The 26,358-nt window shown below is 37.5% G+C and overlaps 1 protein-coding gene across 17 annotated transcripts in view; it reads left to right on the top strand.

Moving 5' to 3' along the window:
• The window catches only part of FARS2 (phenylalanyl-tRNA synthetase 2, mitochondrial), a 248,742-nt gene that overhangs the window by 32,399 nt on the left and 189,985 nt on the right, over positions 1–26,358 (top strand). For 9 of the 17 annotated variants that reach the window (XR_012653691.1, XM_075052081.1, XM_075052073.1 and 6 more), the window contains one exon: positions 22,800–23,433. The exons of 2 other annotated variants lie outside the window; for them this stretch is intronic. Coding sequence is in view for 14 of the 15 variants with exons in the window: in XM_075052081.1 (XP_074908182.1) it covers positions 22,816–23,433 (618 nt within the window). In the remaining variant the exon portion in view is untranslated. Of the gene's footprint in view, positions 1–15,422; positions 15,521–22,799; positions 23,434–26,358 lie in introns of all 17 variants that reach the window. 6 more of the 17 variants (XM_075052079.1, XM_075052076.1, XM_075052074.1 and 3 more) reach the window with 1 other exon arrangement.

Here is a 26,358-nt window from a genome sequence, read left to right as displayed (position 1 = left end):
TTAAATTATAGGGTTTCCTAGCTTCCCGCCCCCCCATGGTAGTGGTGCCCATAGCATCTTCCAGCTCTGGGCAAAGCTGTAACATACATGTAGGTGGAAGTTTTTTGTTACCTTGACAGTATTTATCTTCTGCTTTGAAATAGCTTTTCATGTTTTGAAAATACATTTCTCAAATGAGTACTCTGAACATTTCAACTTCAATGTTAAAAGAAAAAAATATTTTGCACCTTTGTTACTTAGTGCATTTTCTCAGAATTGAATGACACAGCCAGTGAGTTGTTAGGTGCTAGAAGGGGGAAGATGATTCTGCATTAACTAAGCTTTCCACTTCTGTCTGAAGGCACTTCCTTTACCCAAACCTTTGAAATCTATAGTTTTTTGAATTTGTAATTTTTGTCAAAGCATTTTTTGTCAGGAAGAAGAAGAAATCATTCCCAAAACCAGTAAAATCATCATCCTTTCAAGATTACTTCTGAATGACTCTGTGTGCGTATGTGTAGGAACACATCAGTCAGCATTCATGCCTGCGTGCATTTGAATGATGGAGAGCCTGAGGGGAATAAGGACTTGCTTTGGGAAATGATTCTTAGAAACTTCTGGACACATGGCTTACAACTTTATGTACAAACTCTTTATTTTGCTTCCTCTACAAGCAGAAAGCCTTTGGCTTTGAGTGCTTTTATTAAGCCATTAACAGATACGCTTTAAAACAGATATGTCTTGTACAGATGTATTCAATACTGATGATACTGGTATGGCCAAATCTGACATGCAGGAATAACTGGTTAAATGAACTGATTAAATGAACAGCTGCCATTCAGACAGTTCTAAATTCTGCTCTGGCAGTTTTCAACAAGTGCATGAAAAAGGAAATGAACATTTTTATTGAACAAGTAGCTATTCAGCTTTTAATGTAAATTGTTATTATTCTGCAATACTACTGCTGCTTCATCAGTAGGTCTTTTGGGGGCCGGGTCTCTTCAGTCTCGGTAGTGCTGCTAAAGGCAATGTGGCTGCTCTGCGCAGTTCATTTACACAAAGGAGAAGATGCAAGAGGGAGGAGAAGGCATGTGTGACTTTCGTCAAATGAAGGCTGATCACTTTCCCTTCTTTCCCTCCAAATTCTTGTCCTTATTGTACTGAAATTTACTTTAAGAATTGGCAAAAGAAGGCTTTTCATAAAACTTTGAACTATTGAATCATTATGCAATTTTTACAGGAATTCACCAGAGGTCCAAAAAAAAAAATAATCTGTACATCACTTAAGGCAAAAAAATTGTGGCAAGATGATTTCCTCTTTCAAAAGAGAAGATCCCTGTGCAACATTAGATTCATTCCACAAAATGGCAAGTTTCATCTGGGAGTATCCGTTGCTCCATAGAGTCCACCTTTAAAAGGGGAAATGCTTTAGGAGATCTGCTAAAAGTCGTCTTCACTTTATATTGCTGTAGTCACGGACTGGTATCTGCAGATGAAAACAGTTTTTTCCCATTTTCCACAAAACCTATTTTAGGTACTTCAAGCATGGACAATTATTTTGCAAGTTGGTATCATCCTAATGTGCAGAGAAAATTAAGGGTTTCAGATATATTTAAACTTGTGAGAAAATATATTTTAGATTAAAATCAGTGGATTGTTCCACCCTCATCACCCTTTGCTATTGACATGAAACTCTTGCTTTGCAGCCAAATCGTATGGTTTAAGTTGTTGTGCAACATGGCATCTGAGGATGTGAATGACCGTTAATTTTCTCTGGGTTTATGCACATGCTTACAGCTCCAGAAAAGGATTCAGTGATGTGTGGTGGCTCAGACAGTGCTTGGCTAGCTTCAAGTTTGTGCTTGTGCTCAAATTTCAGTGGAATCAAGCATGAGTCTAATCCAAAGTCCAGTAATTAAAATACAGTTGAAAGACTGAGACCATAAGACTTTGGGGCAAGTCTTGAGTTCTTTGGGGTTTCAGTAAGTTTGCAGATTGTACTGCTAAAGCCTCATTTTTCTCAAGTACATAATTAGCTTTATTTTTACCCTATGTTGGTACCCTCTGCAAGCCCAGATAAGGGTCTTGTGCATTGAGATGCTAAGCAGAGCTGAGTGAGTATATGATTTTAATGGAAAGAGTGAAAAATCAAGCAGGGTCTAAGCTGATGCCAAGACAGGCTTGGCAGGGGAGGAGGGGAATGGTTGATTATCGAAGGGAAATTCAGGGAGATTCGAGACCCCATATGACCTGTGAACAAATACCCCAGCATTATGTATGTGGAGCAGTGCAGTGTTAAATTTTAATGCAAATATCCTGAAGTATCTGTGTGCTTTTATTAACTGTATAATCAATGGAAATAAGACTTAAGATTTTAGTCAGCAGAACAGTGATGGCTTATGTCATAAGGTATAAAAGTTTTACCATCACTTCTATACAGTAGTTTGTATTAGTATGATAACTGTTGTTGCTTGCAAGTCACAAGTAGTAATCTTAAGATCATGTCAGTAAAATTTTTATGCTATACCCTCACCATTGTGTTTGATATACAGTACACCAAAAATGTTTTACAGAAAAGAAGTTTATTTACTAATAGCTTAGAAGGTTTTACATTTTTATTGTAGCTAGCTTTCATTTCCCTCATCTGTAAATCTACACTTTAGTTATTTCATTGCTGTATATAGTCGAGAAAGGAAGATATTTTAATACATGTATAAGAAGCCTGTAAGAATCACTTGTAGTAAAATTCAGTATCTAAACAAAGTGCTCCTAAGATTTAGTACCTTGAAACTTTATAGGAAATAAAAACATGTGCTTCGTAGCAGATGAAAGGTGATAATCCACCTTTTCCCATATGAAAAATAGGAGATTTTTAAAACAGGTTCATGATTTATAATGTAATGTTACCTGTCCTGCTCCAAAAGTCAGAATAATTCTGGAAGAAGAAAGCCTTAATTTTTGTGATCTTTTTGGGTGGGGGGAAGTGAGGAGTGGCTTTCTGGTCAGGATATTTACGTAATGGGATTAATTTATTTATACCTTTGTGGGATGGACTTTATTTGAAGTAATTTGAACATCTAAGAGGATTTGGAAATATGATAGGTTTAATTGGTTTCCAAGAGCCTGCATAATCTGTAGAACAAAGATGTTCCAGAAAGGTGGATGAATAGGACTTTCAGAAACTCTCATAACACAAAACGTGTAGGAGGCATCACCTGAAATTGCCTAATGGAGAAGTCACACATTCACTTCAGATCTGTATTTGAGTGGGAAATTAGTTTAAAAATATCAAGAGCATTGTTAGTTCTTGTATTTTCTCTGCCTCTCAGCTTTAAAATAGGTTTCTTGTATTACTTATTTGGTGTAATTTAAGCCAGTTGAGCATTAGTAAAGTTTAAAAATTAAAAAACGAGTATAGGGGTTACTCAGAGCAGGATTAAGCATGGTCTGGAACATACTCCTCCAACCTAAATACCCCCTAATTCCTGTTCAGTGTTTCCTTTTGATGGACTAGATTTTGCATACCTGCAAGTAACCACTTTGCTCGGGCACAGAAGTGGAAGTGGGGCCTGATAAGATGGCACCTCAGGACTACAAAACTGGCATGAGATCTGTAAGGGCAGGGAGAAACACAGATGTGATTTTTGTTACATTAGGTGGAGAGCTTCATTGGACTCTCAGATTTCTGGAGACAGTACATCTCTGTCGTGCTAATGCTGTGGTTAGCATGCTGTGCTCAAGGTGCTGTCCATTTTTTAACAAAAAATTGTACCCAATTTTTCTACACAGGGTATCCACAGTCTTTTCTGGTGTGCAGTCTTGTGGGACTGGATGGCACCTTGCTGCTAATGTGTTTGAATTGACTATTAGTGATTTCTATGTTCTGCTTTTTTTTTTTTTTTTTTTTTTTTTTTAATCCTAGTTTGGGGCCCTGTCCTGAAAAAGCATTAAATCCACAGTTGTGTTCAGGGCTACTCAAAAAACATGCCCCCTGGAGACCTGTGCTTGAGTCTTACGCTTGCTGGAAGCAGAGCAACACAGGATGCATTTATTCTGACTGGAGTAGACTTGCCACTGAGAACAATGACTTAAAATGAAAGCTTTTTTGGGAGGGAGGACATTTTTTGTGTTTGTGTGCTTGTTTTATTGCACTTCTTGCCTGAGCATATTGGGAACCTGCCTGACGAAGATTAGTGTTAGAACCTCAGAATGGTGGGATGTTATAAGAAACAAGAATATGACCTAAGGAATTTGCTTTAGCAGTCAAGAAGTAATCTGCTTGCCAAGTGACTGCTTTTCTATCATTTGTACGTGCAATTTAAAAAGAGACTATTCTACTTAATAGAACTGATAGAGGGGAGCAGAGAAAGGGATTGTTTCCTGTTCTGAAAGTGTTTGCGGTGGACACCCTTTGTCTTATATTTGTGTTTCTGATGGAAAGATCAATGGGAAGTCTACCAGGAGAATGGATAAAAACATGTTGGAAGGCATATTGGAAATGCTTTTGTTGGGGTGTTGATTGCATTTTTAGTTTCCACTTGCCTGGCTTCATTCAAGGAAGGGTTTTGTGTGCTAATATATATCTGTATTTCATCATCAGGTCTGTCTTGGAGCTCTCTGTCCTGCAAAATGTATTAAATAACTGTGTGGGATTTAGCATGATGGATGTTTTGAATTTTCTTCTGTATTTGGTTTGTTTATTGGAGGGGAAAAAAAAAAAGTGATTTCAAGCTGCTTTATAAGAGGGCCAGGCTGTTTCTTTTCACAATTAAGCTCAGTTTTCCTGCTGTCATGTTCTTTCTATAATTACTGAGTAGTGCAATGCTCTAGGATGCTCTTTGTCGACAGCTGTCAAGATACCTGTTGACAGCTGATAGGTATGTCAGACTCATTCAAACAGCCTCTAAATGTTACTGCCCTCCACCTTTTTTTGTGACAGCATGGGTCTACTTGAAACAGCCTTTTTTAGGGAAACAAATATGATATCCTATTCTTTATCTTGCCTTGACTCTCTCCACCCTTATTGCTGAGTTGCTAAACTAGTAATTTTACTCCTAATGTAGTAGATTCTGTGATTATATAGAATTGCACCCTGAAACATCCTCTTCACTGGGAGGAGCACTCTATGGTGTGCAATGCAATGAGAATTCCACTTTCAGAATTGCATCTTTAGGTTTTTCAGTTGTCCTGCTTAAAATTTGTTTTCAGATGACTTTCTTTGTATGTCTCTGAAACACATAAAAACATGAAATACATGGGCATATACTATATATCTGACATGTTGCATGACTTTTCAATGGTTATGAGCATTTTTCAATAGGAAGTAGCTGTTACTCAAGTGACATATTGTTAAAAAAAAAAAGTTTTTGCTAGATACCACAGGATAGATAGAGTACTGCTTTTGACAGTGTTCTCCTGTATTACCTTCTTTTGCCATGAAATAAAACAGTATTGACAGTGAAGCATCATTTCCGAATCTCTGGGGTGTGCACATGAGACCTAGTTAATTAGGAGCCACAGTTGTTCATATTTTATAGTGATGGACAAAGGTGAAATCTTTGTGAATTAAGTTCAAATGCATTCCTTGCGCTTCTGTTTGAATCTGCTTAGGGGTGTTGGAGTAACAAATCACAGATTAAAAACTGGTTGCTCTAAGAAAGGAGAAATACTTTATTTTTAAGTTCTTCAAGCAGTAAAGTCACAGGCATCATGCAGGTTCATATGGTACTTAATGCTTAATCTCACTGTCATCAAGAGTTGCAGCCAAGATGAAATGTAAGTAAAGAAAATAAAAATGTTGGGATGTGACTTTGGGAAGGTTATTGTATGTTTCAGTGATATCAGCTGAAATACTGATTCTTGAATATTGTATTCAATTTCAGTCCCCTTATTCTCTAAAAAGAGAGATCAAAGAGAAAGCAGTAGAAGTTATTGAAGAACATAAGTGATGAAAATGACGACTTCTGTATGAAGGAATACTAAAAAATTTTTTTGAAAGTTGCAATATGTGCGGCTGTAGTTTGGAGAGTGGAGTAAAAGTAGTGTTTGTCAGCTCAATATGATTTCCACAGATGTTTCTGGTGTTTTTCCATTAATTTCATTGGGAGTTGGCATCTAGACCACCTTGAAATCTTAAATACAAGTAGGATGAAATTATGAATGGAAAAGTCTAATCCAAATGGATTTTTCTGCCTATCCTATGCCATGGAACAAGGTGAAGGGACTAATTGGAACACAACCATAATACATTTTAAGAAAATCAGATACCATTGTTGGCAGCATACAATTAGCAGGAGGTGTCTGTTTGAATGACCACTGCAGTATGTCTACTGTCGTATTTCCTTCTATACAAAAAAATGCTGAGAAATTTTGTTGTATAGGAAAGGAACATTGTTGTATTGTGTTTTGTTTACTGATAGTACACAGCTAACTGTGGCTATCAGTGAGCACTCAAACTTTCTTTTTTAAAATTGCTGTGAATATTTGTACTCTTGCCAGTTAATCTAAGAGTAGGAATGCCAGTGAGGGGAATAAAATATGGAAAATAATGCTGTGTTTTATATAGCACCTGCCATACTCTAGAATGTTAAAGCACTTACTAAATAGATGCTGAGATGGATAAAATATGACAGTGCCTATAAGCAAATACATCACCTGCTAAGCTTTCAGCAATGTAACTGGCATACAGCCATAAGCACCATTAAACCTGCTACTGAAAGAAAGACTTAGATAGACCTCTAAGGGATAACCCCTATTATGTGTTTCATTAAAAAAAAATGTAATAATGATCACAGAATTTATAACATAAAACAAAATAAAACTGGAAAGACCTTGAGATACTGACTAGTCTGTTCTTTGAGCCCCAAAGCAGGCTGAATTTTATGCCTGTTTTTTTAGCACAGCTGTTTAGAAATCTGCATGAAATAATAAAACCGCACAAGCCCTCTCTTACAATATGTCACTCTTTTTGTAGAAAGACTTCTTCTAAAGCTGATAGAAATTTTTCTAGCTTTGGTTTCAGTAGGTACCTTGCTGCTTGTCCTAGCCAGGGTACAGTGGAGTCAAGGGTGTGCAACTTTCTTTCAGATCTGATTATGAAAATGCCTTTAAATTTTTTCCTCTCTAGTCTAAATAGTCATAGTATATTCAGTCTTTCTACATAGTTCCTCATTTGAGACTTGTGGTAATTTTTTTTACTATCTTTGGACTCTTTCAAATTGTTTCACATATTTTATAAATGTTATGCCAAAAATTTGAGTCTTTTATTCCTTCCTGCTAAACAGAAGGATGGGAGTGCTTACTATTTTATGGAGTATGTACTCCTGTTTATATTCCTGTATGATGGTTTCTTTTTTTAAAAAATCACATTTTGAACTTATATTCAGCTTGCGGTCTATTATACCCCCTGATCCTCTTCTGAAGAAGTTGCCATCTAGCTGCTTACTTGCTGTGCTGTAGGTATCCAGCTGACTATCTGCTGAAGTACGGAAACTTGCACTTGCCCCTGCTGAATCGTTCTGTTATTTTTCTGACCACTCCTTTAGTTTGACAGAATAATCTTGAGTTCCAGCCCTGTCATCCAGCATACCTGCAGTATCAGCTCTTGATGATCAGCAGATTTCAGTGTGTCCTCTGTTCAGTTATGTAGGTTGCTGATGAAAACAGTCCCTGAAACAAGTCCAAGTTCAGATTCTTGCAAAAGCCCACTCAGTACACCTTTTTGGTTTTGATAGCAAGCTGTTAATAATTTTGGGAGGGTCATGTAATAAATAAATTTTGCTTTCATTCACTAGTGATGTCCTGTAGAAAATACCTACTTATAAGAAAGGATGTGTGAGGCAGTCATCTGCCTTTTCTTTGGTAATACAAGCTAGAAAGCAAAAAACAGGAATGAGGAATCTCCTGGTTTCTGGCCTGTGCTATCTTTTCTCCACTGTTTCTCAGTGGAATAGAATAAAAGTTGAAAATTTTAATGATCTGATGGTGCATAAGAAATAGGACTAGTTATTCATATGTGCAAAATAGGACTTTACAGTTAAGAAATTATCTCAGCAGAAAAAGAAAAAAAGGTGGAGGTGCTTATTTGCACATTAGTAATTACATGTTTGTCAATAGCTGGATGGTCAGATCAAGGTATTCTGTGGCTATTTTAGTAGCTTTGATAGTCAGGCCTCTGTTTTCTTAGGTTGGACTCCTGTAATTACTGGATGCTTGTAACAATGCAGGTCACAGTTGCTACAGAAGAGACAAATATGAAAGTATCCTTTCAAATATCAGAGAGTAGTCTTTTGTGTTCAGAACTTACATTTCACCTTCTGTACTGGTGTATACTTCATGTCATTATGGAATATACTCTTATAATTTATTTGACATTTGTATCTATAGAAGGAAATATGTCATGACTTACATTGTATGTCATGAAGGCATTATGTGACATACTGAAAAACGCATGGAACTCAATGTAATTTTTGTTTTGTGGAGAGTGAGAGCCAAACACAGTAGCATCACTATAGCTAGATGTGAAGTCATCGATATTCTTACTGTGGTGTTTTACTGGAGATGTCTTGTTTGCCTGTGGAATTGAAACAAACACTGATTAGGATGAATCCAACTCTGCTGATAATTACACTAATTGCCCACAAGTTGCTAATAATAAAATCATGATTTTTGAGAGGGGTGGTAGAATTTAGCATGACAGATTTACTGACTGCACTAAATTTGATGCTTGTGGAACTTAAACTAAGTATGGATACCACTAGGATGGTGATTAACATGGTAACTATTTGAACAGTTTGAATGCAGGACATCCATACAGAGATGTAATGTAACTTACACAAAGTATTTCTGAGTCTATCTGGTATGTCAGAAGGCCATGTTCTAAGATTCTCAATAAACAGGTTTGAGTTCAGGCCTTAAGCTGCAAATTCCTTAAGCTGCAAATTAGCTCTTCTTTTTCTGATGAAACGTTTTGGTTTACCCACTCCACATAGTATCAAAATAAACTTTAGAGCAGAGAAGTAATTTGAAAGTATTAAAGAGTAAGAGACAGTAAAAGAGCTTTCCCTAGTTTGCTACTTTGTTTTGAGAAGAAGCTGGCTTTAAGACTTAAAGGAAAAAAAGTCAGAGTGCTTTATAGTTATGTTATTTTAAATTCATGTAGTGCTAAAGAAGACTGAATGCCCACAACAGGTCTACACTAGCAATGATAATACAGGAAACTACCTTTCCCCTGCTTCTGTCTTAATTAAATAGCATCAGCCTGGAAGCAAGAGATTGTCATTTTTTATTATTTTTTTTATTCTTTCTGTCTCCTGTACACCGTATTTGATCTTTTCCTATAATTATGAACAGAGGTGCTGATTGTAATGGTGTATTTTATATGTGATTTTTGCAATAGTCTGTGATTGAAGGCCCCTTCACTGGATGTATTTCTTTTTTAACTGGTGTTGTAATGTTAACATCATGACTTGATTGCTTTCCTTTCCTTTGAGCTGTGTTTCTTGGTAGCTCTGCAGTAAGAAGTAAATGAGAATTGAGAAGACAGACTTCAGTTTCATTCTGCTTAGATCCTGTTCTTCACATCTCTTTCGTAAACTTTGCCATGCAGTAAACTCCCTCAACTTCTTTTTTTTCCAAATAACTTGCCTTAAAAAGAAGTTCATTTTTTGTGGCGTTGCTCTTCAGCTTTGAAGAAAATTTAAACATTCCTATCCAGTCTATTGATCCTTATTTAGCAAGACTCCTCTCTGTGGTGTCAAGGAATGAACTACACACTGAAAGCAATCAGCAACTGCTTGAGTCAATCTAATTATTCTACTCTGCCTCCCAGCAGATGACAGAAAGAGGAATTGGAAAAGGAGAGTTTTCAGCCCAGATGCCAATGACTGTATTGAAATGGCAGAAAATTAAATGCTGTAAAGGTTCAGGATAGCGGCTTTAACTTTCAGAGTTCAAAAAACTTCATCCTGAGACTTTTCATCCTCGGCTTAGTTACCTGATGGATTTTATGGAAATATTTACCAACAAAGTTTAATTGTTCTACTGTGTCTAAATAAATGTCAGCAATTGGGCATGCAGCTTCTTAGGGTGGGGTGACAGAAAAAAATTGTTATTAAAAAACCGCTGAACACCAACACTCCCTTCCGAAACCCCAAACAACAAAAAAATATGCCAAGTAATTTAGGCTGAATGATAAAGAATCTGGTAATTTCTGGAATGATTTTCAGCTCTTATGTTATTCACTGAAATAATGTTTTCGGCTTCATGTGAGTGATTTTTTTTTTTTTTTTTTTTTTTTTTTAAAGCAGTGTGTGGTGTTCAGTCTGGCTTAGCTGAGAACAGACCCCAAAACAGTCTTGGAAATGTTTGGGGTCTCATGTGGTATGAGGTAAGAACAGAGCAGCATCCTGCAACATCATGCAGCTGAGCACACATCTTGATGTGGTTGGAGGGGGGTGGGCGTAGGAACATGTGAACAACTGGAAATGTTTAGTTGTAATTTACAAATATGAAATTACCACATGCAGGTTTATTTTATACCTACAGAAATTGGATGTTTACAGTTATGCATATGAAACTTTGCAGTTTTGGTTACATGTTTCTGAATAAATTGCCAGTTCATTTTTGGGCATTCAGTAGATTTGTAGATAAATCAGGTTCATCAGATGTGATGAATATAATTTTGTCTACTCAGCCTCGAAAGTGAAGTCCAATATTAATATTTCAATGTTGCCTAGAAAATGAGGCGGTGTGCCATACTAGGCCAGATTTTGTTATATCCAATAGCAAGCTGGACAAATTTCCTGTAATTCTTTTGGTTCTTTGAGTATTCATAGAGTAACACCATGAAAATGAAATTAGCTATTTTTTTTAAAAGATCCAATAAGGTAATAATAACTACAGAGAAAAATAACAAAAAATCAAAATCAATCATTATATTGGTTACATGATAGCCTGTACTTGGGAAATTGTAACTTTGAAGTCTAAACCATCATTTTGATTTAATAACTCTAGGCAGTGGTCCCTGGAACTCCAGGAATTTAATATGAAAGGTGCATACTGAAAAAATGTTAGCACACATTACAAATCTGTGGCTGTCCCAGTTTGATGTTGTGGAGATGCTGGTTACATTTTCCTTTGCTGAGTGAGGTTGCCCTTACCTTCTGTAGCAGCTCATTATAGCAATTGTCCATTGGGTTTTACGCATTTAAGGAAGAGGGGTTGTGGCCATGCCTTTTAGCTTGAAGTTAACTCATTGTGACCTTTTCAGGTCCTATGTACTTGATTCTGGCCTCAGCAAGTCACCGTTTCCTACCTTCTTGCACATTTGAGACCTGCATCTCCCACCCCTCCGTTCAATTAGGATTTGGTTTCAAAGCATCCTATAATGCTTTTAAATCGTACTGTGGATTCACTTTTACTCTGCCCTCTGATCTTGGTAAAGATTATTTGTTATTATTTATCACTAATGTGTGGTATCTGTCACTACTGACCTCACACTTCTTTCTGATTACCTACACCGATGGCACAGGCATGGCATTTTTCATTTCTAGGTGCTGTATCTTCATATTTCGTATGTAGTCTGCCTGGCTTCAGGGGCTACTACCGTGGTAATAACACATGATGTAGGAGGCACCCTCTTTCCTGTTCCATTGGTTAGATTTGCTTTCCTTTTCCTTTACTCCGCAGTCATTTGTGGGCTTTGTGTGAGCTCTGCTGAGCTCTTGGGCCTCGATTCTGCAAAACTCTTCAGCCAATGCTGACTGCTGTGCCAGGCCAGCACCCAGGGGCTTTGGCCCCAGCAGAACCAAGTCTTAAGGCTGATGGCGTGCTGTTGCTTTTGGCTAGGTTTTCACTGTAAGTATGATTAGAAGATTCTTGTCTTTATTGCCTGCCTTGGATCTCGGTATGTATTATGTTTATTTAATCTCAGATGGCTCTGTCAGTTCTCACAACTGATACAAGAGAGACAACCCACCATGTAATACCCTTTTTCCTAGTTGGACTGGCACGCTGACATGATTCACTCTGCTTAATCTGAGGCAAGAGCAGCAGTGGGGTTAGGTATTACATGAAACTTCCCCAAAAGAGGCCCCTGATGTCCTCATCAAAATAAATGCTGTCTTTGGTTCTGGTAAGCGTGGTGGTCAGAGATGAAATCCTAGTTCAAAGATGATTTGTGAATGCCGTGCTGGTTTGCAGGCCAACCTTGCTGTGGAGCAGATACAGCGGCAATGGTCTGTCCTGTGCCACTTTACACAGTTTATTACTTTCTTCTTTCATATCCCAGTTTGCCCCAACAATGCTTCATTTATTTACCTTCCCATCTCCCCTAAATGTCTTCTGCCTCTCCAGTTGATCTCTCCTGATCATACTAAGTACGTAATTATAATTACAATAACATTAAGGCCTATGAAGTTTAAGACACAATACAAACAGAGCAATGGCTCTCTTCTTCTTGCTCAAGAAATGTAGGTTTGAGCCTTAAAAATCTGCACATTCAGAGAGAAGGTTGTTTCAATGGTAATAGCTCCGTATTTCTGAACTGTTCAGCATGATTCCTAACAGGCCATTTTTGGCAAGCTGCTTTTGAAACATTTTGATTCTATTCACAGTAGCCATTATGCTTGTTAAATTGTTGATAAAATGATATTGCAAACAACAGAAAAATTCTGAACATAGAGAAATATGGCAATATAATCAAAACAATTTGGAAAGAAAAAGTAAGTGAAAGCCAAGATGTTGAAGTACAGCACTCTTGAATTGGGAGCTGCCGCACTAATGGGTATAAATAATGCAATACTTTTCCCATGGGAGTATTGTAGAGCTTAATTGGTTAATGGCTGAAAAGCACTTTGAGATCCTATGTGAAGATATGCTATGTAAGAGCAGAGTGCTGCTTAATGAATGTCCAAATGCTGCTCTATAACACTATTCTGTGTATGTGTCAGTATGTCCAACTGGTGTTAATGGCGATTGAACCCATGAATCACATTGTTGGACCTGTTTAACATTTAGCAAGGTGACTATAGCTATGTTTTGGTAAATCAACATACATAATAATTTGCTTTATTTGCCAGTAAGACCATCTGCTTTTTTAATGAAAGTTTTAGATTACTTATCTTTTTAATATATGATGATGCTTTGCATGCTTTTCAAATTTGCTTACACTAAAAATTAGTAATGTCTCTTTAAAAACTAAGCCTTCAAATTTATTATATAAAGAGTACTATATAACATTATAGTATACCTGGCCCTAAAAGCATACTGATACTAAAATTATATCAAAATTTATGAATAAGTATAAAATGTGGGAATAAATGGTAGGAACATGGAGTCTGACTGAATCTTTTCTTAATCTCTTTCTTTTGCAAGTTCCTTTTATGGAGAAATAATACACAGAAACTCCTGGAACTGGTTAAGTTCTTGGTTTTTTTTAGGGAGTATAGATTTTAACATCTGATTTGACACAGTGGTTACAATTTTTAATTTGTCTGTCTTCATTATGATTTGTGAGGAAACCTCAAGATGAGTGTATTTTTTCATTTTTGTTTATCTGTCCCTTGTGGGATTTTTTCTTTTTCATTTGTTTATGTGAGTTTTCAATAATTAAGTGGCTTCCGTCATGACAGCATGGTAAGCTAGTTTATTTGCAAAGTGTGTCACTAGAAGTAATTTCTTGGAGGAATCAAGACATGAAAATTTGAATTCTAGATCTTAGAGTGGCTCTCCTAGTCCCTTTTAGAAGTTAGTACCTGTTATTACTAATTCCGAGTCTGAATTTTTATCTTTAAATATTCCCATTCATTTATTTATTGTTTTCTTCCAAAGCTTATGAGCTTGGACAAGCAAATGAAAGTGTTTTTAAAAAAAATTTTTTTTTTCTTCCCTCTTTCTCTTTTAACCACTTGGTTTGTACTGCCCTAGTTTGGTATCTTATTGCTAGCCTCTTTGTGTGGCTGCCAAGGTTTCTTGCATAATTTTCTTGACAAATGGTTCACTCATTAATATTTCAGCCCCGTTCCTACCAACCTCAGAGAAGTGGTATGCCCCAGGCAGGGAAATGTAGTTCCTTCCTTAGGAGCCTTCTAATCTTTTCCTTAAATGCTTTGTCAGAGCTTGTGACAGATAAATGAAGACGGTGCAGTTCAAACTAGAGACGACTTCTTTGTACACACATGATCATACATTTTCTAACTGGGAGGCGTTGGACTGCAGTGGAGTCTCTGCTGCAAACACCTACGTTTTCTCTTCTTTATCCATACTGCAGTCCATGAGACTTATTGATTCTGAAGTGAAATCCGTGGAGAAATTTGTCTGTCTGTCTTTTTTTGACTGGCTGTTGAAATATACATAGTCCTGGTGAAGTCTTTGTCCATTCACAGACTTTCATTATTTCTGTGATAGAGACAGACCAAGGCGTGATACTGCAGCTGAGTTAAAGTTTGACTTGAGTTGAAGTTCACATCACAGCTAGGTCTGAGATGTGAATCTCTGGTAATATTTTGGCTCAAGATGATAGCAAATATGTGAAACTGATCTCCTTAGAGCTTTGTGTGACAGAAAATTGATGTGACGCAAAACTTATAATCCACTCCACCACTACTTAGACTTGAAACATGATAGGAAAGGCTAGTTTGATTTAAATGTTGATTACAAACATATTAAAACCATGAAATAGCTCCCTGGTTTAAAATATTCATTATATGTATTATTTCATATTAATATTTAGATTATTCTTTTAAACTACAGCATGTCTAGGGTATTACTAAGGAGGGCATCTGGAATTCTGTGGTAAGTCATGGATTTTCCCAGTTGTCCTCAAGAATGGAAGGAGATGATGGGAGTCAGAGTACTACCAGGCGATAACAGGTAGAGCTTAAGACCTCCTAGTTTGTGGATGAACTGAGTGATTAATGTTAGCTGCCTTCTCTGGCATGACCCATCTAAGTAATTTGGTTTTCTTAGTATTGGGTGGGCTGGGTTTGTTTCTCAGGTTTAATTTTTTGCTGTGCCATATGAGGTGTCTGAAACTTAGGTATTTGGGCATGTTGAATATTTTTCAGATGAAGGTTAAATGTAGCCCATTAAGTAGCATGTGTGTTAAATCTGGTGTGTAAGATGTTGCTGTGTTTCTTTCTGCCCTTTCCTGGGAGGAGGCAGGCAGTCATTTGATCAGCAAATGATGCCTTCTGAGTTGAAGAATATCTTGTCTACCACTAGCATCTCCAGAGGGCTGGGCTGCTGTTGCCATTGCCATTGCCAGGGAGGTGCAGCACTTCTCCAAAAGGGAGATTTCAGCTTTCTCGTTGGCTCATTGGGAGGATCCAGCACTTCTAGTGGCTGTGGTTGAGCGATTCTGCCATAAATTGTAAAAGTAAAGCATATACCTATAGCTTTATGCTTTTCTGCAGTGTATTGCAGTCTGCATCTTCATCCCACAGAAACCGCCGACACGTGGCAATGCACCTACAGGTGACTTTCTCTACGTGAGCAGCAGTGCTGAAGTTCAGGAGGTTCTGCCATTTCAGGAGTGCAGCAGGTACCATGTTTATCACCCCCCATGCTGTGGAGTTGTTGTTTTATGGCATAGTGTTTTGGATTACTATCATGGAAATTAGCAATACTTAAAATTAATTATACTTTCTCTGTTGTCCTTTGCACTTTTCCCAACTCTGTACGTGTCCCATTCTTGGCATTTAATAACTGACTGCAAAAAAATTATTACTGCCCCCTCCTGTTAAGGCAGGATGAGGTCTCTATGGTTTTATTATGTCCAAATGGTGTAGTCAATCAGTGAGAACTAAAAAAGTATACCACTACACATAAATACTGCTAGTGCCTAATTTCTAAACAAACTAATTTTTACTCAGATAAAACTGCATAGGAGTAAAATTTTGATGGCATACACCTCTACAGAAAAATACATATAATTGAGTTGCAGATATTGGTGGAAAAAAGAAAGCAGAAGAGAGAGTGGTAATCTTGACTGCAGTGAGGATTTAATAAGTATTTAAAAGTCTCTGTCCCTTTCATCTGACAGTTATTTACAATATGTCTTCTAATGAAGAAGGCTAGTTGGCAACACTTTCAAGGTATTGGAAAAAGAATATTCCCTCAGCAGACAAAGGTAGTGGTTTTTTCAGATTCGCTTCCCTTGAAAAATGGATGTATTTAAAAGCAGGAGACACATTTGAGAATATTTAAGAATGTTTTCTGCATTGCCTTTTTGCAGTCTGTAATTTGTAATGTAATGTATGCAAAATTTTTTTGTGTAATGAGGATTTTCCCTTAAAATGTGGAATTGACTATTTATTAGGTGTTTTGCCTCATTGTAGAGAGAGGGAAGAGCACAGGTATGTCAGTAGGAGCTCAGGTCACAGCTGCTTAATTTTCAGTAGAGTTTTGCGTGCCTTAGTCATTGCACAATATTGAAAGTTTCCACTAAAGGGCTTAATTGACATTTCTTCAGTAAAAAACAAACTCTGCTTTAGCTTGTGAAAAAGAAAATCAAGAAATAATTAAGGTATAAATGAAAGAAACATACTGTTACTGAGCAGGGATGATTTTCTTTAATTTAATCTACTGTCGTGTGTGTATAATTTTTTTTTTTTCACCGATAGGTTCTTTCCTCTGTATTTGTTTATTTTGTTTTTATTCATCCAGTTTTTTTATGGTTTTCTGTTCAACTAAAAATTATATGATTGGACTGCTCACTGTAAACTTCTGAATTTTGCATGTTATAGAGTTTGGTGTCTTCCCATCTTCTAGAAACAGACGTCTGAATTTGTTTGCCTCTGGTCTTTAACTTCTAATGTCAATATGCCATATACTTTTCTCTTTTAAAAAAATCATATACTCTTTGAATAATTCAGCAATTTGATGTACCTGATTAGATTGCTGATCACAAATTCCAGTGTGTGGATACTCCTGAACTGCTTAAACCAAATTCGCTACAGGTTGTCTTGAAACCCAATTATGTCAATCTTTGAAAGAGTCTTATACCAGCTAGGCAGCACAGCTACAAAATTTGCAAGCATTTTGGCTACTGAAACATGTTTTACCTATCTTGAATCATGTGTCTTGAGAAGTATTATCCTTTTAATAAGTGGGAAACTTTTGGATAAACTTGAACAATCTTGGAGTGACACTGTGTATTGGGGAAACCAGTGCCTGTAGCAGCCTTTGGAGAACAGCACAGGGAACTGAAACTTGTTGCAGTATGATGTGAATGCAACATTTGTCATCATTTGCAATATCCAATGTGAAACTGAATGGTGAGTGTACTTAAGTGATGATTCAAAACATTTTAAAACTGGTGCTTGTCCAGAGGTCCACGCAGAATTGTGTTCCCCTCTCCAAAGACTTGCTGCCCACTATGACTATCTTAGCCCATCCTGCAGTCCTAAAGAATGGTGAAGGTGGTTGAAGGTGGGTATCAGAAGTATGGACCATGTTTTCTGTGCTTGCCTTCAGGTGTTCATGTATGTAAGAGGGCATGAAATACTGGCCTTTGTTCAGACAATAGGCATCCTCTGGATCAGTGAAAAAGGTACATGGTTATTAATACCTTTTATTTCATATTTAACAAGGTCTTACGTGGAACACTGAGAGAAAGCATGGTCATGCCTTATCCCAGAAAAGATTTTTTAATTTTCTCTCTCAGTATTGCAGACCTTAAAATGTTGCCAAAGGTGGCATCATGATTAATGTATCACTATTAGAGAGCAGACAGCAAGCCAGCTTATGACACATTTTTGCTTCAGTTAAGAAAAATAACACAAAAAAAAAAAAGTTATTCTGTATGTTTCTTGGAACTTGCTTGTGGATTATGAACCAGATGAACTCCAAGTACATGAACAAATTAAGAGCCAAATACTTGGAGGCTATGTGATTTTGCCCAGTGCTTTGTAGTGCATGCAATATTTTGTTGCATTGGGTGTTTAGCCATCATCAGGGACATCTGAAAATGTTCTGCCCTTGGAAGGTCAGATTCTTAAATGGATCCATTCTAAGTTGACTGTGTGTATAACATAAATTCAGCATGCTCAATAAGAGTGAAGGTCTGTTCTGGTGTGCAATAGTATAATTGCATTTTAAAATGTGTTTGAAAAAAGACAGAGCTCTTCATTAGTATTGCACGCAAAATAATTTCTGTTATATCCTATGCAATGTACATATGGTCATGGCAATACAATGGTATTTGCTGCTGTATGCCTACATAGTTTTCAAAACTAAGATTCAATGCTTAGCTAAATTGCTAAGCAGACTGGTAAATGTCCAATTTTAGCAGCCTAGCATATGTTTATAATTTTTGTTTTAACATATGCTATGTTGGTTGAACTCCCCTCCCCACACATACGGTAGATAAAAGCTGTCACATCACAAAATGGTGGCAGCCCAACTTTTCTAACATTTTCCATGGCACTTCAGAGTCTTGCATTAATTAGCTATTCTTGGATAGGAGACAGACACTCATCTTTGTAGAATTTTGGTTTCAAACCCGTCGTGTACTTCGGTTTATGTATGCAGTAGCCCATCTGTGTTTCTGCAGCCATAAACAGTAAAAAGCACAGGGCATACAGAAAAGCGGTCAGCGAGAGTGAGAGTGCCCTTGGTTCACAGATATGAATACCTAGCAAATGGCCCCGAAAGTAGGTCCATTTGGTTCACTGGTGGGCTCTAGTTTGCTTGAACAAGAGTGTTCTCTCTCTTCCACTTTTCTAGGAGAGGTGGGTGAATAAAACAACGCTGGTGCACAGTCCTTTTTACTTTTCACTGTGAGCTGCTAAACTACCCCTTTTTTCTCCTCCTTTTTCAAGGCAGGTGTAAGGAGGAATTTCACTGAGCCTATGATTCTTTCCGAAACTTCAGTGGAGTAGAGGAGACTTGTGACAAATACAGCTGCAGCTGTGATAATGCTGTCTTAGTCCTTGCTGCACTGTGACATGGAAATGTGGATTTAAACATGAAAGGACATGCCTTAACAGTACAGCAATATGATGCCTTATTACATCAAATGGCCTTTTGCATGTGCTCCAAAATCATGGTATTTTTTGGTATTCTGTCTGCTGTTTCCCTCTTGTTAAGCTCCTGACTGTGGTGTATTTCTGCATGTGTAATGTCTACTGTGCTGCTGCACAGGTGATGAGTGGTTTTCTGTGGGGGATGAAGGAGCCTTGCTCATCAACAGAAACTGCTGTAGAAATGGCACAGGGTCTGTGGTAGAGGACTGACATTGGCAAGTGTGGTCACATCTGTACCTGGTCTATCCACAGCACGGACAGGGTTGTTCTGATGCCTTCATCCCTGGGTGGCACGGGTGCTGCCTCCTGCCCTCTGGTCTACCTTGAAGCTGCTCAAAAGCTCATACCCACGTGCAGGCATGGTTCCAAACGTATTGCCAAAACATAATGTACAATATCTGTCAAGCCCAGAGCGCGTGACCCACTGGTAATGCTGGTGGAGTGCTTTGCGATCTTTGGGTCGTAGATGCCAGTGGTGGTTGTTCAATGTTTATTTCCCATTTATGTATTTGTTTTCAGCTACAGGACCTACAGCTGCTGTTTGGCTTGCTGTGGTTGTTAGCTGGCTGGCAGTCTTTGCTGTGGGATTTGGGTTCTGTCAGTGTGCACAGAAACCAGCTTTGTTTCACTGCCAAATAATAAGCATGGTGGCAAGGAAGGAAGAAAATGATAAATTTAAACTGTGCTTTTTCAGACCTTTAGATAGATGTCTACTAGAAATAACTATTTATTACAAGTGAACATAAGTAATTAGTGTATCCTTAACATCGGTTACTTATTGCTAGCAGAAAGGTAAAGAAATTTCTTTATTTTCCAGTGTTGCTCTCCACCCTGGTAAACAGTTCTTTGATTTGAAAGTTTCTCGTATGGTTTAAAGAGTGTGAACATGGCTTTTTACCTTCCTTCTCTACAGCTTCTCTCCCCAAATGTAATTTATCACCAGTTGAGTTGAACTAAGTCCAGTACCAGTTTTCTGTAATGTCCCTGGAAGTAGCCTACATGACTGTGGTGGGAGAGGGGAGCAGAAAAGTGTTGGTGAAGGAGTTTAGTGTGTCTGGTGTTCTTGTGTGATAACACGTCAGTGGCTCCTTTACTGCTTGTTTGCTGTTGTTCGCAGTACTTGGATATTGGATAACTCATCAGATAACATTGGATAACTGTAACTTTTTTTTCATACTGCTCACAGTAGATTTTGCTTAGGATTAGAATAATCATGCAGATAGTAATGCAATTTAACTATTTAAGGCACAAGCATAATGCTAGGATGAAACCTCTGATACAAGTTCATCTGTAGGTTTTTCTCCTGTACAAGTTTGTGAAAAGTATATGTCACTTGCTCAGAAAAATAAGCATTTCTGAACTATCAGAAACTGAGAGCATTGTTGCTCATTACAAATACTGAAAAATCATCAGGTAAGCCCTTAGACATGTATACATTACTGTCTCCCTTAAAAATGATGAGTCTTAAAATAAACAAAGTGCCTTCCCCCCCATGAGCTTATGGTTCATGTTCCAATTTCTTTTTCCATAAAGTTATAATCATGAGAAGAACTGTTTATGTGAAAATTAAACTTCTCATACACTTGTCTGATTCTCAGAGGACTGGTATTTAGGAAAGCAGCAAACATGACGAGACTCACGATTAAGTCACGAGAGTTTTTCATACATTACAGTTATGTATAAGTTTTGAATCGAATTTTTTAGAAAAAGAAATGTATGGGCAGATGGTGGTATTTACTTAAGGGAAGCTGAATTCATTATCTGACTTAGAATTGGGTATTTCAAGCAGCTGTTTGAAAACGAGAACTCACTTTCCATGAAGGAGAATGTATGTTTGGGGAAAATGGAGCCTCTTTCAAAATGTAAGGCTATCCCCTGTTTAGTCTATGTTAGAGGGGTTTCTGGTGGGTGTGTGTAAATTCATTTATGGAAGAACCCTATCAGTACAGGCCCAAGAACTAATTTGGTGAAATAGTTTTGCAAACTCTTAAAAAAAAAAAAAAAAAAAGTCCTTCTTAAAAGTTTCAAAACTAGATAAAAGCTGTAGCTGCTCCTTTTTCTTAAGATATTCAACCAGAAAAAGGATTAAACCAAATATTTAGCATTTTTTACGCTGCCCTGCCAAATTTAATTTCTGACTACCCAACTTGCCTTTATTTTTGATTTATTGAGGTACAATTACTTCAGGAAATAGACCTATAGAGAACATCCATGTGTAAGTCAGAAGAAAGGAAGCCAAATATGAACATACCCATTATCTTTTACAGATCATTTTCGGGGGGACTCTGCATTCTAGAATGTGTCTATTCGATTTGCATATATATATATATATATATGGAGCTTTAGGAGTATGAAAAATAATCTTAGCTTGTTTGTTCTTTTTTTATGCTTGTTTCTCTTACATTCCTGTGGAAAGCTAGCCAGATACTGTAATCCTAGCTTAAAGATGGAAAGCTATCCCTGGAAGATTGTGATCTGTTCATTGCTTATGTCCTTTCTTTCCCCATTTCTTTAAGACTTTCCCAGGAAATTCTTTCACCCAGGAAATTCTTTCACCCAGGAAACCTGTGGCCCTGGATTTCTTGGTTCATAGAGAAATACAAGCCAATGTGTTGTTTGGAGCAGATGCCTTTCCCCAGTCACGTAACTTCTAATGCCTCTGTTGTCCCATTCTGTAATAAGCGAATTGTAATGCTTAATTATTTAATGGAACCTATGCTAATATTTGTGAAGCCCAACTATAGATTTTCAAGTGATTTTGCATCTCAGAATGGGCTTATGCATTTGGAGTGACTGAAGGGCTTGTGATCCTCAAAACTCCTGATTTTGGAATTATCTCTTTGAATGCTACAGAGTAATGCAGCTGTGTACACGTGAAGCACAAAGCCTGTTTGTAAAACAGGGCAGATGTGTAAAGATGGCACTTTGATAGGAAATGAGTTGTTCAGTTCAGACATCTTTAAGGATCTTATCACTTCATTCACCTTCCTGGTATTTGGCAAGCCCACCTGACCAGTACAGTGGTGTAAGTCATGAAAATAGCCATTCTGGGACATATGGAAAAGGGGTTTTGTGCTCACCCCAAAATGCTAACGTTGGTTCTGACTATGTGGAGCCTTTATTGTGAATCTTGTGCAATACTCATGTGAACTTAATATGCTCTTTATATATAAATATATGCCTTGTGGTCTGGCCATCTGTTTTTTCACAGTGGTTCAGTGGTTTGAAAGGTTAAACTGGTTTTATTTGGCATTAAGTAAGAATCAGCAATGATTGCACAGTGTGTGCCACATGCATCTGGTTGATGTGGAATGCCTTCCATTGCTTCTGCTAATGGAGGGGCATGATACAACAATAAGTTAATGCTTGGGGTTTTATTATAAGCAAGTCCCTGACTGCCGACGGGCGTTGTTAAATTTCTGAGTTTCGCATAAGTAGTGTTCAGTTATTGCCTTGTATTTTAACCAGATGAAAAATACTGTTTCAAAGAAGGCCTGATGTTTATTCAGCTGTAGAGAGTAGCAGTATCTGGAATGGGGTTAAGGCTAGGTCTAGAGTCATTAATACTCACGCAGTGATGCAGAAGACTGATAACTAAATAAGATATCCTAACTGAAATTTGATCACAAGGGTATTTCCCCTCCTCTGAAGTCAAAATAGTGGTTTATAATAGGAATTTTGTCATATTAATCAAGCAGACATTTGGATTTCACTTATCCCTGAGATATTAGCAATTCCTGCAGCAAGATTGCAGTTCCTAACTCAGGTGTTTGGTTTTTTTCTTTCTTTCTCCAGATCATAAGAGTTTGCAATGGCAATGATCTGGAAATTCATGAGAGTAGCGAAGTATTCTAAAACAGCTTTATCACCAAAAGTAAAGGTAAGAGGAATTCCCACCCATTCAAGGCATTCGTCATCCAAGTCTGTACCTTCAGATTTTGGTGCCAACACACCCTGCTCAAATACTGTGGAACTGCTTGGTAAAGCTTATCCTCAAGATGACTACAGCAATGTCACAGAAAAGATTCTTTCCAAGGTGGGGAAGAACTTGCACAACAAAAAGCATCACCCTTTGTGGCTAATCAAGGAGCAGGTGAAAGACCACTTTTACAAACAATATATAGGACGTCGTGGGACTCCGCTCTTTTCAGTCTATGATGGTCTTTCTCCGGTGGTTACAGTACAGCAGAATTTTGATAGGTTGCTTATCCCACAAAACCATGCCAGCAGAAGGAAAGAGGATAACTATTACTTGAATCGTGATCACATGCTAAGAGCACATACATCAGCTCATCAGTGGGACTTGATACACTCCGGCCTAGATGCCTTTCTGGCAGTGGGAGATGTCTACCGCCGTGATACAATTGATAACACCCACTACCCAGTCTTCCATCAGATGGAAGGAGTTCGCCTCTTCTCCTGTCATGAGGTAGGAATTCTCTAGTCGGGGTGAAAGACATTTTGGGTAAGTTGCATGAGCTTGTATTTGCTGTAAGCTAAGTGCATGCATGTAAACATATTACAGCAACACATGTGCTATACTGTTGATAAAGGTCAAGTGATTGATCATGTAGTAATACTTTTAATTTGGAAAAATAGAGGTGGAAAAGGTTGAATTTGAAGACAACTAAAACTTCCCCAGAAAAATGTGGAAAGAATGGAAAGACAATATTCTTGAAAGCTAGCAAAATAAAACATTATCTGAAAGGAAACAGCTTGTTCTGCTAATGGTCTGCACGATTCAATTGTAGCTCTATCACAAGTCTCCTCCAGTGAGGTCACTTCACCAAAGACTTTGTCATATTTGATGCTTGAAGGACTCCTGATGTGAATTGTTGCAGCTATATCCAGAGTGCAGTTTTTATTCTGTCATCCTTTTTCTTTTAATAGCTCCAACCTTCTGTAAATGAATGTCTTTTCTTAATGAATTGTTCATTCTTCATCTTATCCTAAAGCTGCATTGAAGGCTTCATCTATTGCAGCTGATAGTTATGGGTGTGCACAGTAAACTCATCAGAGTCCAGAGGCATCAGCTAAAGAGCTCTAGGTAGATGTCCAAGACTCTTGAGTTCATATATTTTGTTGGTACAGTGTGCGTGTTCTGCAAATGCTTGGGTGTCATTAAGTGTTCTGCTGTATCATTGATCAGTGGTAAATACAAGCAGGTTTGTTTTCCAAATAGTAATTGATTTGTATAATTTGTGTATGCTTGTAGCAGTACTGCCAAATTCACATTTCTATAACTAAAACTAGTTTATTCTAATAATGCTGAGATGTAGACTATTCTTAATTTGGTTGCCAGTGGGTGACAGGAGCTTGGCAGGGAAGCCTGATGGGTTTGGATGCCTGAGGGAAAACTGGTGTAATTTATGGAGCACTGCTTTTCTCACTGGTGGAAAGGGTTCATGCATCCTGCACTGGTGTTTCCCACCCCATGTGGCCACTGCTTCTTCCACCTTGGAAAAAATACATGCCTCTGCAGATGTCCTGTGAGCTATGTGGCATCGAATACAGCTTACAACCGCTTCTTTGGTAACCAGGAAATGGAAATCTTGGAGATTTATCCAATCTTGTCTGTTTGCTGTTCTTTTCCCATAGCCCTGTTTATGAACACAATCAGGGTATGTGCAAGAGAAAAATGTACAATACTATATTAAGAAAATGCCACTTCTTGATGTTTTTATATTCATGACAATTTTTTTTTTTACTTAAGCAGGAGTTCAGGCATTCAGATGGATAGATTTTATCTGCCACAAACTTGTAACATTGGCACTCTTGCAGGATGGAATTTCTGCAAACTTAGGTGTGATTAATCTAATTATCAAAACCATTGTTAATGAATATGGCCCTTAAGAAATTTTGGTCTTAATGACAGACTATTTCTTTCTTCTCTACAAATTTAAAAATAGGAATAATAGTAATAATAGGATTTTAATAACTGGGAAGAACGTTACAGAAATGTTCACTGACACCATCTATGTAGAAATACATGTTGTGTAACAATCTGATTCATTACGTTGTAGGTTGCTTGTTTCTTTTTTGCTTCTTTCTTTTTCCCCAAGAAAATGATTGAGATGTTATTGGAGAATGTTAATAGCTGATGAATTTGAAGTTAGCTTTATGCTGGAAAATGTGTCTGCCTCTCTAAAGAATGAAAGTCCACTTGACTTTCTATACTGATGAAGAAAGAATAATGCTATGGTGTACAATGTGTAAAGTCCTGTTTATTGGGCAGCATGCATAAATTCTAAATTTGAGCATGATATAAAGCATCCTTTTTTGCTTCAGTTGCAGATTAAATACCGATAGGGTCTTGCAATATGTAAAACTTTTTACAGGCATCCTCACAAGAGCCTTGTGGAAAAAATTGAATGTGTAATTCTGAAATTTCACTGGGGACTGTTTCTGTGTTTTACATTCTGGTTGCCTGCTCAAAATAACCCAAATTTAAATAATTCCAGAAGGAACTGTCTGAGCAGAACAAAGACTAAGTGGAGGTAATACTACATGAGAGAAATATTTTTATATTAATTTATTTATACCCATGTTTAAGTTGTAACCCACTGAGCAGAAGTGTGTGAATGCCAGGGCCTGTTACCCTCACCTCAGACTTTTCATTCATAACCAGACTGCAGTCTCTGGCGAGAGGAAATTTGCACAGTACTGAAGATAAGAGTCTTTGATACCACGGGAAAAACTGTTAACTACAAGCCCTGGCTACATTTCATCTTATGGCCAATACAATAATTTTATATGCTGTAGTCAGTTTACTGCTCTTTGTTCTTTTGATTTATACATTTATCATTTGTCATCTTCCCAGTGATAGTGACCACAGAACTGGGGGGGGGGTGAGAACAAAACCTAAAGTGATTTTATAGGGACTTGAATTTAGAGGAATTTGACAACTCATCTCAGTTTGGGAGGGGGGGGAAAAGGTAAGTTCATCCTCAGCTGAAATTTTGGTCAGGATAAGAAAGATGTAGAAAACGTAGAAAAGCATCTGTCCTTTACAAATACCAAATTCTGTAGTCAAGGCTAGGTTAAAACTTCTGCCCTGTGACTGAAACCTTTAGTATATCAACGTTAAAATCAATTGATTGGATGTAAGAGCTCAAAAAGCAAGTCAGAGTTTGGCAATTTTTTAGTGCTTTACTCTGAGATACTTGTGAGCTATTTGCTTTTTTGGCTATATTATTTTTCATGATGGTTAGGTGATTATTTTTACAAGAGAAAAGTAATGTATTATTCAATGATGGGCAGGTAACTGATGCTTTTCTGCAGCTTTGTATGAATGCAGATATTAAAGTGCTAAATAAATTCCCATCTTCCAAACTAACTCATTGCTAAAAGTTAG

This window comes from Buteo buteo, chromosome 20 (assembly GCF_964188355.1).
Source record: "Buteo buteo chromosome 20, bButBut1.hap1.1, whole genome shotgun sequence".
Classification (NCBI taxonomy): Eukaryota; Metazoa; Chordata; class Aves; order Accipitriformes; family Accipitridae; genus Buteo; species Buteo buteo.
Note: the sequence above shows the minus strand (reverse complement) of the source record. Positions and strands in the feature narration are given on the sequence as shown.